This window comes from Eriocheir sinensis, chromosome 59, assembly GCF_024679095.1.
Source record: "Eriocheir sinensis breed Jianghai 21 chromosome 59, ASM2467909v1, whole genome shotgun sequence".
NCBI classification, from domain to species: domain Eukaryota; kingdom Metazoa; phylum Arthropoda; class Malacostraca; order Decapoda; family Varunidae; genus Eriocheir; species Eriocheir sinensis.
The window spans coordinates 7,785,708-7,798,129 of NC_066567.1; the positions used below are offsets into that span (position 1 = coordinate 7,785,708).

A 12,422-nucleotide genomic window follows, 5' to 3' on the forward strand; every position below is an offset into this window, starting at 1 on the left:
ACAGTGTTTCACGGTATTTAAATGTGTCACGTTTGTATGTTCCCACGGAGGCTCATCCTGTGTGTGTGTGTGTGTGTGTGTGTTTCCCCATGAGTGAGTGAGCGCTACCCTCTCTTGTTCTTGTGTGTGTGTGTGTGTGTGTGTGTGTGTGTGTGTGTGTGTGTGTGTGTGTGTGTGTGTGTGTGTGCGCGCTTTGATATGATGTAGCGTGACAAGTAAATAAAATAAATACCCAATCTCTCTCTCTCTCTCTCTCTCTCTCTCTCTCTCTCTCTCTCTCTCTCTCTCTCTCTCTCTCTCTCTCTCTCTCAGCTGTTGTTAGTAACGTCCAGGTAACCAGACGACGTCACACACCTGGGCAATACACCTTCGTTACCTGCACCAACCAGTGTCACCTGATCGCCCCACCTGTCAACACCTCTCTAAGACACACGTACACCTGGGTAATTAGAGCTTTCACCTTTACCTGTGCTGTGATTTACTTGCACTCTTAAAACTGGCACTCAAATCAAGGGGTGGGGAAATATATACTTAAGAAAATGTCCGTATATATAATAGTAAAAAATGGTAGATGTAAACCTCATATCAAGGGGGAAATCTACCTTTGAAACATACGTAAATAATGTGGTAAAAAGTAGTAAACGTGAATTTCAATGTAAATAAGGTGAATGTTAAATAAATCGAAATGCGTAAACGTAAATAACAAAATAATTAAATGGATAAAAAGATAAGGTATGGCAAGCTCAAGTTATGTAAGGGAAGAAAGAATGAGGGAAAAAAAGGGAGGAAAGGAAGAGGATGGAGAGATGAATGAGAGGTACTACAATGAAGAGGGAGATAAGGAGGGAAAAAAAGAGGTGGAAAGGAAGAAGACGGAGAGATGAATGAGAGGTACAACGAAGAGTAAGATAAGAGACAGAACGAAAGAATAAAATACATATACATAACACAATAATGAAATGGATGAAAATATTAGGTATGACAAGATGAAGTTAGGTAAGGGAAGGAAGGAGGAAAAAAAGAGGAGGAAAGGAAGAAGACGGAAAGAGAATATGAGATACAATAGAGAAAAAACAAAGGACGAAAGAATAAGAAAGAGAAAAAGATAAGAGATAGAGAAAAAAAATGAAAGATTAGGAGAGACAGTGGAGAGAAAACGAAGAACGAAAGAATAAGAAAGAGAAAAAGATAGAGAAAAAAATGAAAGATTAGGAGAGACAGTGGAGAGAAAACGAAGAACGAAAGAATAAGAAAGAGAAAAAGATAAGAGATAAGACAAAAAACGAAAGAATGAAAGAGAAAAAGATAAGTGATAGAGAAAAACGAAAGAATGAAATAAAAAGATTAGAGATAAGACAAAAAACGAAAGAATGAAAGAGAAAAAGATAAATGATAGAGAAAAACGAAAGAATGAAATAAAAAGATTAGAGATAAGACAAAAAACGAAAGAATGAGAGAAAAAGATAAGAGATAAGACAAAAAACGAAAGAATGAAATAAAAAGATAAGAGATAAGACAAAAAACGAAAGAATGAGAGAAAAAGATAAGAGATAAGACAAAAAAACGAAAGAATGAAATAAAAAGATAAGAGATAAGACAAAAAACGAAAGAATGAAATAAAAAGATAAGAGATAAGACAAAAAAACGAAAGAATGAAATAAAAAGATAAGAGATAAGACAAAAAACGAAAGAATGAAATAAAAAGATAAGAGATAAGACAAAAAAACGAAAGAATGAAATAAAAAGATAAGAGATAAGACAAAAAACGAAAGAATGAAATAAAAAGATAAGAGATAAGACAAAAAACGAAAGAATGAAATAAAAAGATAAGAGATAAGACAAAAAACGAAAGAATGAAATAAAAAGATAAGAGATAAGACAAAAAAACGAAAGAATGAAATAAAAAGATAAGAGATAAGACAAAAAACGAAAGAATGAAATAAAAAGATAAGAGATAAGACAAAAACGAAAGAATGAAATAAAAGATAAGAGATAAGACAAAAAACGAAAGAATGAAATAAAAGATAAGAGATAAGACAAAAACGAAAGAATGAAATAAAAGATAAGAGATAAGACAAAAACGAAAGAATGAAATAAAAGATAAGAGATAAGACAAAAAACGAAAGAATGAAATAAAAAGATAAGAGATAAGACAAAAAAACGAAAGAATGAAATAAAAAGATAAGAGATAAGACAAAAAACGAAAGAATGAAATAAAAAGATAAGAGATAAGACAAAAAACGAAAGAATGAGAAAGAGAAAAAGATAAGTGATAGAGAAAAACGAAAGAATGAGATAAAAAGATAAGAGATAAGACAAAAAACGAAAGAATGAAAGAGAAAAAGATAAGTGATAGAGAAAAACGAAAGAATGAGATAAAAAGATAAGAGATAAGACAAAAAACGAAATAATGAGAAAGAGAAAAAGATAAGTGATAGAGAAAAACGAAAGAATAAGAGAGAAAAAAAGATGATACGACAAAAAACGAAAGAATAAGAAAAGTACATAGTTAAAACACCACTGACAGAAGATAAAGATAAGCTAAAAAATAAAGAAACATGAATGACGAAGCTCGATTTAAAAAAATAAAAACATAGGGCAGGGACAAAGTTCCTCTTCCAGCGAATGTTTCACTTGAATTGTGTGTTTCAAAATCGTTTCCGGAGATCCCTTAGACGCGGTTACTTTCTTTGTTGCATTCGGATCATACTAGAAACAGGATGTGGTTATGTCTCTCTCTCTCTCTCTCTCTCTCTCTCTCTCTCTCTCTCTCTCTCTCTCTCTCTGTAGACTTATTAGAGCTGTTTTTGTTGTTGTTGTTGTTGTTGTTGTTGTTCTATTCCCTCATTCTTCACCTTCTTCACTGAACAAATGAGTACCCGTTTATGTATTTATTTATCTATTCATTTTTTTATCTTTTTATTTTATTTATTTTTGCTCCTCATAAACTCTTTATTTTCATTTACTCTCGTACGATTCTAAATCCAATTACTGCTCCTTCTGACACTTTCAATTCGCTCGCTTTCACACACCAGTTCAGACACACTCCCTTTCACTCACTTTCACGTTCAATTCCATGTAATACTAAACTAACATTCGCCTCCGTCTATCTCCGCCTTGTTTCCCATTGTGAATACTAATTAAACTCCGATTGTGTATTCAATTATTACCAGCTGCCCTCAAACGGTATTGTGTGTGTGTGTGTGTGTGTGTGTGTGTGTGTGTGTGTGTGTGTGTGTGTGTGTGTGTGTGTGTGTGTGTGTGTGTGATTATCTGCCTTTCTGTATGGCTGCTTGTGTGTGTGTGTGTGTGTGTGTGTGTGTGTGTGTGTGTGTGTGTACAGTGGATACCGTTGTCAATGTACGTCAGTGCTGCCATGGCCCCCAATACACACACACACACACACACACACACACACACACACACACACACACACACACACTCTCTCTCTCTCTCTCTCTCTCTCTCTCTCTCTCTCTCTCTCTCTCTCTCTGGGATTACAACACCAACACAAGAAGAACAAAACAATAATTCTCCAACTTTTCGTAAATCCCTTTCCTCCTCTCTCTCTCCCCCTCCTCCCTCCCTCCCTCCTTACCCTTCCCTTAGGTGGAGACAAAACTTTTACCTCCGTCGAGATTTACCTCTCTCTCTCTCTCTCTCTCTCTCTCTCTCTCTCTCTCTCTCTCTCTCTCTCTCTCTCTCCTTCATTACCTCGTAAATAATGAAATTCTTGCTCTGATTACCTACATTAATAAACCATTCGTAATAAATGTTTCCGGAGGTTGTGGTGGTATGTGGTGGGGGAACAGTAGTAGTAGTAGTAGTAGTAGTAGTAGTAGTAGTAGTAGTAGTAGTCTTTCGGCCACCTCTTTGGATTCTTTTTAGGAGCAGCGAGTAGCGGGCTTCTTTTTATTATTGTTTCCTTTTTTTGTGTGCCCTTGAGCTGTCTCCTTTGTTGCAAAAAAAAAGTAGTATTAGTAGCAAAAGTAGTGGTAGTAGTGATTGTTGTTTTGATGGTGGTGGTTGTGGTGATGATATTGAACAAACAAGCAAACAAACGCACACCTTCGTTACGCCTGACATCACAGACTCCAAGGAACAGGTTACATGAATTAGTCAGGAAATTCCACGAGTGCCGGCAACCAAACACACCCACCTCTCACGCACGACACACCGAGGGCAACACACAAACCATAAAGACCACACACAATACACAGAATCCTATAACTAGACAATCTGAAAACCAGGGAAAAGAAGTAGTCGAAAAAAAAAATACATATTATCCTAATTCTTCCCTATCCTTGACTCCCTCTTGACAGACCTCAGCGTGACCCCAACCCATGAGTCTGAGGGAGGCACTGAAGGTGGTGGTGGTGGTGGTGGTGATGGTTTCGGTGCGCGAGGGGGCTGAGGGCCTACCCGGCAAATATAAAACCTTCCCGGAGCTGAGGGGGAAGTGGCTGCCCCCCAGCGCCGCCGTGGCCACCGTCAAGGCCACCTGCGACGGGTGCATGGAGAAATGTGTGAAGGTGTGTGTGTATTTACCTAGTTGTAATGGTAAATCTTAGGAATAGCGGCTCCTAGCGGGTGTGCGTTTAGGGCACGGTGTGGTGGTAATTACAACATTTCTAGCACATACGACGGGGTTTTGACAAGCGGACAGGCGTGTTTATGTCACAAGGGGTGTATTTTTTCCGGGCGGGCTCTTCCCTTTCTTCACCCCGGAGCTCGCAGTCTCATCGCCCATCGACTTGGAAGAAATCGTGAGGCCAGCGTGAAAAAATACACCTCTTGTGACATAAACACGCCTGTCCGCTTGTCAAAACCCCGTCGTACGTGCTAGAAATGTTGTAATTACCACCACACCGTGCCCTAAACCCGCACCCGCTAGGAGCCGCTATTCCTAAGATTTACGGTTGTAATTTTACAGGTCCTGGGCTTACGCTCGTGTGGTCCCGTCTCCACATCTGTACTTGCCCAGTTTTTCCTTAAAGCTGTGCACACTTCGCCGATACTACATCCTCACTTAGTCTATTCCAAACCTCTATGTTTCTTTGCAGGAAGCTATATCTTTTTATGTCTTTCAAGCACCTTCCTTTTCTCATTTTTTTAGTGTGTGTGTGTGTGTGTGTGTGTGTGTGTGTGTGTGTAGTAGTGACGATTCTTTACCACCAATTAGATGTCATTAGCAGTCAGCATGCAACCCAGCTAGCTCTTCATTCCTCCTTTCGGGCTGGACAATAAGCCTTCAACTTCACGCGCCGGCCCTGTTTCCTACGACCTTTTGTGAGCCACTTTCAGAGGCTAATGGCTAACCTTCCTTCTCTTCCTCATGAACAGCACAGGCAATGCAACGCCTTCGCCTGCTCCCAGCTGGAAGGAACGTGTGTCATGTACGCCAAGGGGAAGGACATGGCGGTGGTGAGGGTAGACAGCTACACCCTCTATGTGCAGGCGAGGGGTAAGTGTGGCTGGCGGGGAGGCGGTGCTAGTGGCAAGGTGGAGCCTCCATTTAGCACCATTTGTTTTTAAGGAATTACTAATAATGTGCCCTTAAGCTGACTCCTTCACACACACACACACACACACACACACACACACACACACACACACCAGTCCCAAAACGATAAATCTCATTGAATAACACCTCCATTTTGCTTGAGTCTCTTTGGGCCTTATTTCCCATCAAACTGGGTCGGTAATAGTGGTGTATCTCGTAGTAAAACAGAGCACTCGACTGGAGGAATAGTCCACACATCAAAGGTTTCAAATAAATACCACAATTTTGGGACTGATTAATTATGAGACAGGCAATATGAACATTGACTCTCCTGGATCTTTACAATCACTAATGGTAAGCAACACCACACAGATGAGGAGGACGGTTACGTCCTCTGGGGGACACACTACATCATACTGGAACGGAAGAGACTGACACCCAAGCAGGCACTGATCGCCTGTGACACCAAATACTTCGGCACCCTGCCCATCATTACAGTGAGTGTTTCATGACGTAATTGTGAGGTGAAGTGTAGGTAGTTAGTGCGTGCAGTGTCAGGAGAGGTATAATGGAGTGGGAATGACTAGTAGCAAGTGGTTTGATTAGTAGTGGCATGAAAGGCTGTGATATAAGGTAGCGGAAATGATCAAGAGTTGTTCAGTGATATAGAAAGATGTAGATGGAGGGTGTAGTAGTATTAGGTAACGGGGATGACTAATAGTAGAGTGATTCACTAATGTAGGGATGTATTAGTAGTAAAATGTGAGGGTATGGTGGTATAAGGTAGTGGAAATTACCAGAGTTGTGTTGTTCAGTGCTGGAGGGATGTCATGCAAGCTATTGGAAGGAGGTTATTACTGAAGTGAAGGGATATAATGGCAAACGAAAGTGAATATACCTATTAAATACAGAACAGTACAGTGATGATGAGGTGTACATTGTGATGAAGTAATACAATAGTGTGATGCAAGGATGTGATGGACCGTGATGGTAAAATTAATGGTAAGTGCAATCCAGTACCACTCAAATATCCTTCAGATGAGACACAGATGCAAAATGCCCTTCCCCAAGTAGCAATTTTAAAAGCAGACAAAAAGGAGTTCCATTGGCCTGTAAAAGATGTATCAGAGTGAGGTGCAGAAACTGATGCCACCTAAAAGTGAAGGACTGACTAAACTAGCCAAAACCACACTAATGTTTAATTTCTACTCAACCTTCTAAAAATGTAACCAATTCTAGAGTACCATTTTCCTGCATGACAATAAAGTGACAATGATAATAAAACACTTAACGATGGTGATGGCTACAGTACAAGTCCAACAAACCACTAATAACAGATGTTCTCTTGGCCTGCCTTCCCACAGGATGACGATATGAACCAGTTCCTGTCAAACTTGATGCAAATGCCCCCAGTGTTTGAGGCAACCATTGGGATAACAGACGAGGCCAAGGAGGGACACTGGACGTACTTCAATGGTGTGTGTGTGTGTGTGTGTGTGTGTGTGTGTGTGTGTGTGTGTGTGTGTGTGTGTGTGTGTGTGTGTGTGATATTGCAAATCAGATCAAAATTGAGGTGCAGATTCTACTTAAGTCTACCACCACTACACCATCGAAAAATAAAAATAATTGTAAAAGAATCGTAAGTAGAAAACCAATTGTAACCTAAGTAAATCCCTCAAATACAAACTCCCCAATGAAATTCACAATGGTAAAAGGCTCATCTCCATCTCCCCATCTAGTGGTAGCACCAGAAGCAGTAACAGTAGCAGTAGTAGTAGCATCCACACCCATCTAGTCATCTACCAGAGATCCGCATTCATCCACCCATTCATCCTCTATTCCAGGGCGGGACGTCGGGTACACCAACTGGAGCTGGAAAGGCGTATGGAATCTTAAGGACCGTAACTGTGCAGCCATGACCATTGACGGCACTTGGATCATGACAGACTGCTGGCAACCCAATTACTACTTCTGCCAGATACCCCTGTACTAAAAATGGTGGTGGTGGTGGTGGTGTGAGATTTGATTTGGTGTGATGAAGGTTTGATGGTGGTGGAGCAGGCTTTATGTGATAGACCAAGACAAATTAATTGGATTGTTGAAATTGTAGATGGAGGTACTTACAATGGGAAGGGGGCCTAAATGGAGATTTGCCAAGAGGAACCCCAGGTTTGGCATCAAAAGGTGGGCAAGGCGACGCACTCCTCTGACATATGCCTCTGCCGATTCAATTGTCAATTAATACTTTGATATATATTTCATAACACTGAGGTGATTATTAGCATGAGTAAAAACTTGTTTCATGCACAATTATCCCTCACAATAAAATATAAGGTAAAACTAGGGAACACATAATCAAGCCGTTTACGCAGTAAATTGGTACGACCGGGAACTAAAACCTTCGCAAATGTGAAGCAAAAGAAGTATCCTATGCACTCTGCATGCTATTTTTTCGGTATATTAGAAGCAGTTGTTAGCTAGTTTAACCAAATATAATGATGACAATTGGTATAAACAGATTTATTATGTATTAAAAAAGGGAACGGATGACAATCTCTCTGAAGAACCTCTAAAGTCTAAATCAAAAGTGACTTGCAAAGATGTAATATCCACACCATGTTATATGCATTGTATATACATAATTCACAGTATGGTAAAAAAAAAAAAACATCTACTCATTTAGAGAACACAACACCTTGTATGGATAACTTGTTTTGGTAAAGATTCGTATTACGTCCGTGCCAGTATCTCATGATCTACTTTATGAAACATCAGTATCTCTTCATATATCTTTTCTACAAACCTTCAACAATCATGGAAACGCTTTGAAAATCCAATTCAAGGACTTTTTTTTTACTCTTGAAAATAGGGGATAATGTTTACGAAAGCGCGTCACATCCTCTAGCGACGCTGCAGCCGCCGCAGCCGCAAAATAGCTCGCAGAGGGCTTAGGGTCGGGGAGCATATTTAAACTACTCCAACCGAACTTTACGACCTACTAACAGGGGGGCTGCACCCCCCTCGACCCCCCCTTCTAACCAGGGGGGCATAGACCCCCCCCCACATGTATATGTGACTTATTTCAGCGAGGAGGTATTTCTCGCAACACCGGCTGCAGAGTCGCCGAGGCCAGCAGAGGAGGCGACGCGCTTTCGTAAACATTATCCCCTATTTTCAAGAGTAAAAAAAAAGTCCTTGAATTGGATTTTCAAAGCGTTTCCATGATTGTTGAAGGTTTGTAGAAAAGATACATAAAGAGATACTGATGTTTCATAAGGTAGGTAATGAGATACTGGCACGGACCTAAAACGAATCTTAACCCTTGTTTTTCTAACCTGCCATATTAAACTTGACATCATACAATGGTTTACTTACTGGTCCATTTTTGAAGAGATGTTGATGGCGGCTCACCAGATGAAACAGTAGTCTGTTCATGCTTGTGGCAAAGACATTGATATCCTGGAAAATTTCACTTCTCGGTTACGTAATCCAGAATAACGGCAGATCTCATCAAGGAGTCTTACGGTAAATATACTGCCTTGGCCTACTGTCATGAACTCGCTCAACACGAGCATAGGCATTGTCGATATTTGTGCCCTGGACTGGACCGGGGCCACGTTCAAATCCCAGCCAGGGCAGTTGAATGCAGCTCACGCAGCCGCTCATCCTCCTTTTCAGGTTGGTCAATAAAAGGGAACCCGGAGAAACCTGGGTAAGGTAAACTGTGGTACCGCAGTTCACCTTTACCCTGTGTCCCAGGGTGGTGGGTTCTCACCTAACACAGGCTCAAGGGCCAATGGGACGGAGATGAACACCGAGGCCATGCGCAGCTAGTGTATACCCCCGACCTTACCTTTACCTGTGTCCATGCCCGTGTCCGTGTTGGGGTGGGTGGAGGCGGCCTATGACCCCCTACCCTTTTTCTGGCCATGAAGGAGTTACAGGTCGGACTGGTGTGTCGTGTAGGGCGGCAGGCACCATGGTTAAGCTGTGTATAATCGGCGGGAGACTCTCTAAGCACCAAGAGCACCATCATATCACTGGCTTGGTGACTAAACTTATTTGAATTGCGGTGGCCAGGCCGGAGCAGCGTCGTACTCAGCACATCGTACTTGCTAATTTCTGACCCGCAACAGTCTCACCCACCCACATGACGATATCCATTCATGCTTAATGTTAGAACCATTGACTATTGATGTTTTGGAGAGTAGGAAGAATAAATCGACGTCCATGAAGCTGATCCGATTATCATACATTACCGGTATTATCGCACGTCCGGGAACGCTGCTACACTGGTGCTGACATCACGCGGGCAGTCTTCCCAACTCTTTTTTTTTTTTTTTTTTTTTTTTTTTACGTCTACGCCTATAGCGCCGGTAGGCTTGCTTGAGGGGTCAGGATGGTATTCGGCCCCAGCCCGTCATGGCGCAGGCAAGTGTTTACAGTGGCGCCATCTTCTCTTGGCTCTCTCCCTTAGCTCAAATATAGCGTATATATCCCTATCTTCCTTGTGTAGGCTCCTTGGGGTGTACGGATGGAGGGCAGTCAAGTCGTTACTATTTAGGCTATATTAGCGGCGATAGGTTACTGTCCATAGTGGCGATAAGGTACTGTACTATATTATATCCGTTAAGTTTACGAGGGTAAATTTGTTGGTTTAAAAAAAAATGACGGGTAAAGATTCGTTTTAGAACCGTGCCAGTATTTAATTACCTACCTATTGAAACATCACCAGCTCTTCATAGATCTTTTCTACAAACGTTCAACAATCATGGGAACGCTTTCAAAATCCAATTCAAGGACTATTTATTGTTGAAAATAGAGGATAATATTTACGAAAGCGCAGCCTCCACAATACCTGAGTTATCCGTATCCCTACCTGAGTTACCCGTATCTCTACCTGAGTGACCTGTGTCCTTACTTGTACTACCTGTGTCTAAGGAGGGGCGCCCCTGTCACCCTGCCCAGGCCCTGCCCATTACGCCCCTCCCCTAAACTACAAAGCCCACACAAGTAATTTCCCATAGCCGCATAAACCACAGGACTACCAGGACATAAATCATGGCTACAATAGTGATATTAATAATGGCTACTTATGCCCCTGTCAACCCGTTTCGTGATACCCCTGCACATACGCCCCTACCCAAAGCCACGAAGCCCCACACTAACCAATTTTCCTCAACCACATCAACCAAAGGACCTCAAGAACATACATTATTTCCACACTAGTGATATTAATGGCTGCTTATGCCCCTGTCAGCCAGTTTCGTGATACCCCTGCACATTACGTTCCTCCCGCAAGCCACAAGCCCCACACGTTATTTTCTTAAACCACATCAAACACAGGACCTTCAGGACATAAATCATGGGTACACTAGTGACAGTAATGGCTGCTCACCTTGCTACACGCCTAAGATATGACGCCGCGCTCGGACAGGCCTCCACGTGGTCTTTGTTTTGGTTCGTCTGCTGCTTCGCTTCAGGGACCACGCGTATAAGAGCACACGTGGTACCTATTATATGATTCAAGATGTTTTCCCAGCCTATTAATATGGTTTATTTACTGTTTTCCTTATTATTGGTGTATAGTTTTTTTTTCGAGAACAATATAAAGAAAAGATGGCGATTACTTGAGGGAAAGGTAGACTATTGACCGTATGAGATGAAACCATTGATCTTTTAGAATTTACGGCCTTCTTTTTTCAATGGATCTTAATATGTAGGTTTATCTCTCTCTCTTTTCCCTTTCTTCTACCTCTCCTTTATCATTTCCCCTTTTCTTCTACCTTTCCGTTTACCCCCTTCTCATCCCTCTCTAGGATGGCATAACACTAATTAAATACAATGACAAAAAATATCTTTATTCTACTTTGACATACTTTTAGGGACAGCCAATCAAGAGTGTGCTACTGTTTCGTGTGTGTGTGTGTGTGTGTGTGTGTGTGTGTGAGAACCTTTTATCCTCATTGCAGAAGTACAAAATTCCCACGTCTTTGTACTGGAAGCAGGCATACACTTTTTTTTTTACAGGTATTCCAGGTAGCTTAATGCATAACGAGGTACACTCAGCCACTGTCCAGCCCACCTAACTACTATACCCTCCTCTTAATACTACATTCTAAAAATACAAGAAAAAAACATTACATTACAGAATAGCAAACAAGCATGCAGTCTATATAGATGACACAAACAAAGGTACGAACAGAGAGTAATGCATGAGGGAAAAATCGGACCATTGTTAAAGTGAAGTATGCTCCCTGTTAGTTAGCTAGTTAGCATCTCTCCTGGAGGGCCATTGGAAGGGTTTGCATATTCCTGTTATTAACATATCTACTTTTTCCTCCTTTGATGTCAGTTATAGCAACACGTTATCATATTACTTAACTTCACACTTCTCTTTCCTTCATCTTGACAATAAATTATGGGAATGTCTGACAGCATGATGTTTGGTAGTCAAGTAATCTTATGCTAACATTGAAAAGAAAACAATAATCAAGTTCTAATGATTGTGTACTGGATTAATGTAGTAAAAAGAAGACATTAAGGAGTGACTGAAATAACATACACAAAGCTAACTCTACATTCATTTATACAGGAGCAGTTCATAGAGGGATATTTTGCTTGATTGAGTTTACCATTGAGCTGCTTCCCTTATTGTAAAAAAAATAAAAAATAAACTACACACAAAGGGACTGGACTACTCTAACAAACACTCCAAGGTTTTTAATAATTTTATTCTCAAAGAATGTCCTTCAATGTCAACATCAACTTTATATGAAGATTATTTATATATATATACTGAAAGGGAACCAAGATCCTCAATCAAACCAAAGAAGAACCAAGAGAAAAAGAGTGACTAAAGCTAACTCTACATTCATTTATACAGGAGCAGTTCATAGAGGGATATTTTGCTTGAGTT

The 12,422-nt window shown here is 40.8% G+C and overlaps 1 protein-coding gene and 1 long non-coding RNA gene across 2 annotated transcripts; one reads left to right on the forward strand and one right to left on the reverse strand.

The window, feature by feature from the left end:
* Positions 1-337: 337 nt before the first annotated feature.
* On the forward strand, positions 338-8,317 carry LOC126985498 (uncharacterized). Its single transcript, XM_050840487.1, has 6 exons — positions 338-443; positions 4,323-4,532; positions 5,344-5,464; positions 5,876-6,000; positions 6,868-6,979; positions 7,348-8,317. Exons 2-6 carry the CDS (start codon positions 4,344-4,346, stop codon positions 7,494-7,496), a joined length of 696 nt encoding a protein of 231 aa, XP_050696444.1. The 5' UTR covers positions 338-443; positions 4,323-4,343; the 3' UTR covers positions 7,497-8,317.
* LOC126985499 (uncharacterized) lies at positions 6,986-11,310 on the reverse strand. Its single transcript, XR_007738753.1, has 3 exons — positions 10,902-11,310; positions 7,628-7,722; positions 6,986-7,375 (listed from the first exon to the last, which is right to left on the reverse strand). It is a non-coding gene; the product is annotated as an uncharacterized LOC126985499 (long non-coding RNA).
* Between the last annotated feature and the right edge of the window lie 1,112 nt (positions 11,311-12,422).

What these genes read in the sequence shown, in the direction of transcription:
- LOC126985498 (XM_050840487.1), top strand. Translation starts at nt 4,344, where the DNA reads ATGAGTCTGAGGGAGGCACTGAAGGTGGTGGTGGTGGTGGTGGTGATG. An exon ending in CCTCTATGTGCAGGCGAGGG is followed by an intron (nt 5,465 to 5,875) that starts GTAAGTGTGGCT and finishes AACACCACACAG; the next exon opens with ATGAGGAGGACGGTTACGTC. An exon ending in GCACCCTGCCCATCATTACA is followed by an intron (nt 6,001 to 6,867) that starts GTGAGTGTTTCA and finishes GCCTTCCCACAG; the next exon opens with GATGACGATATGAACCAGTT.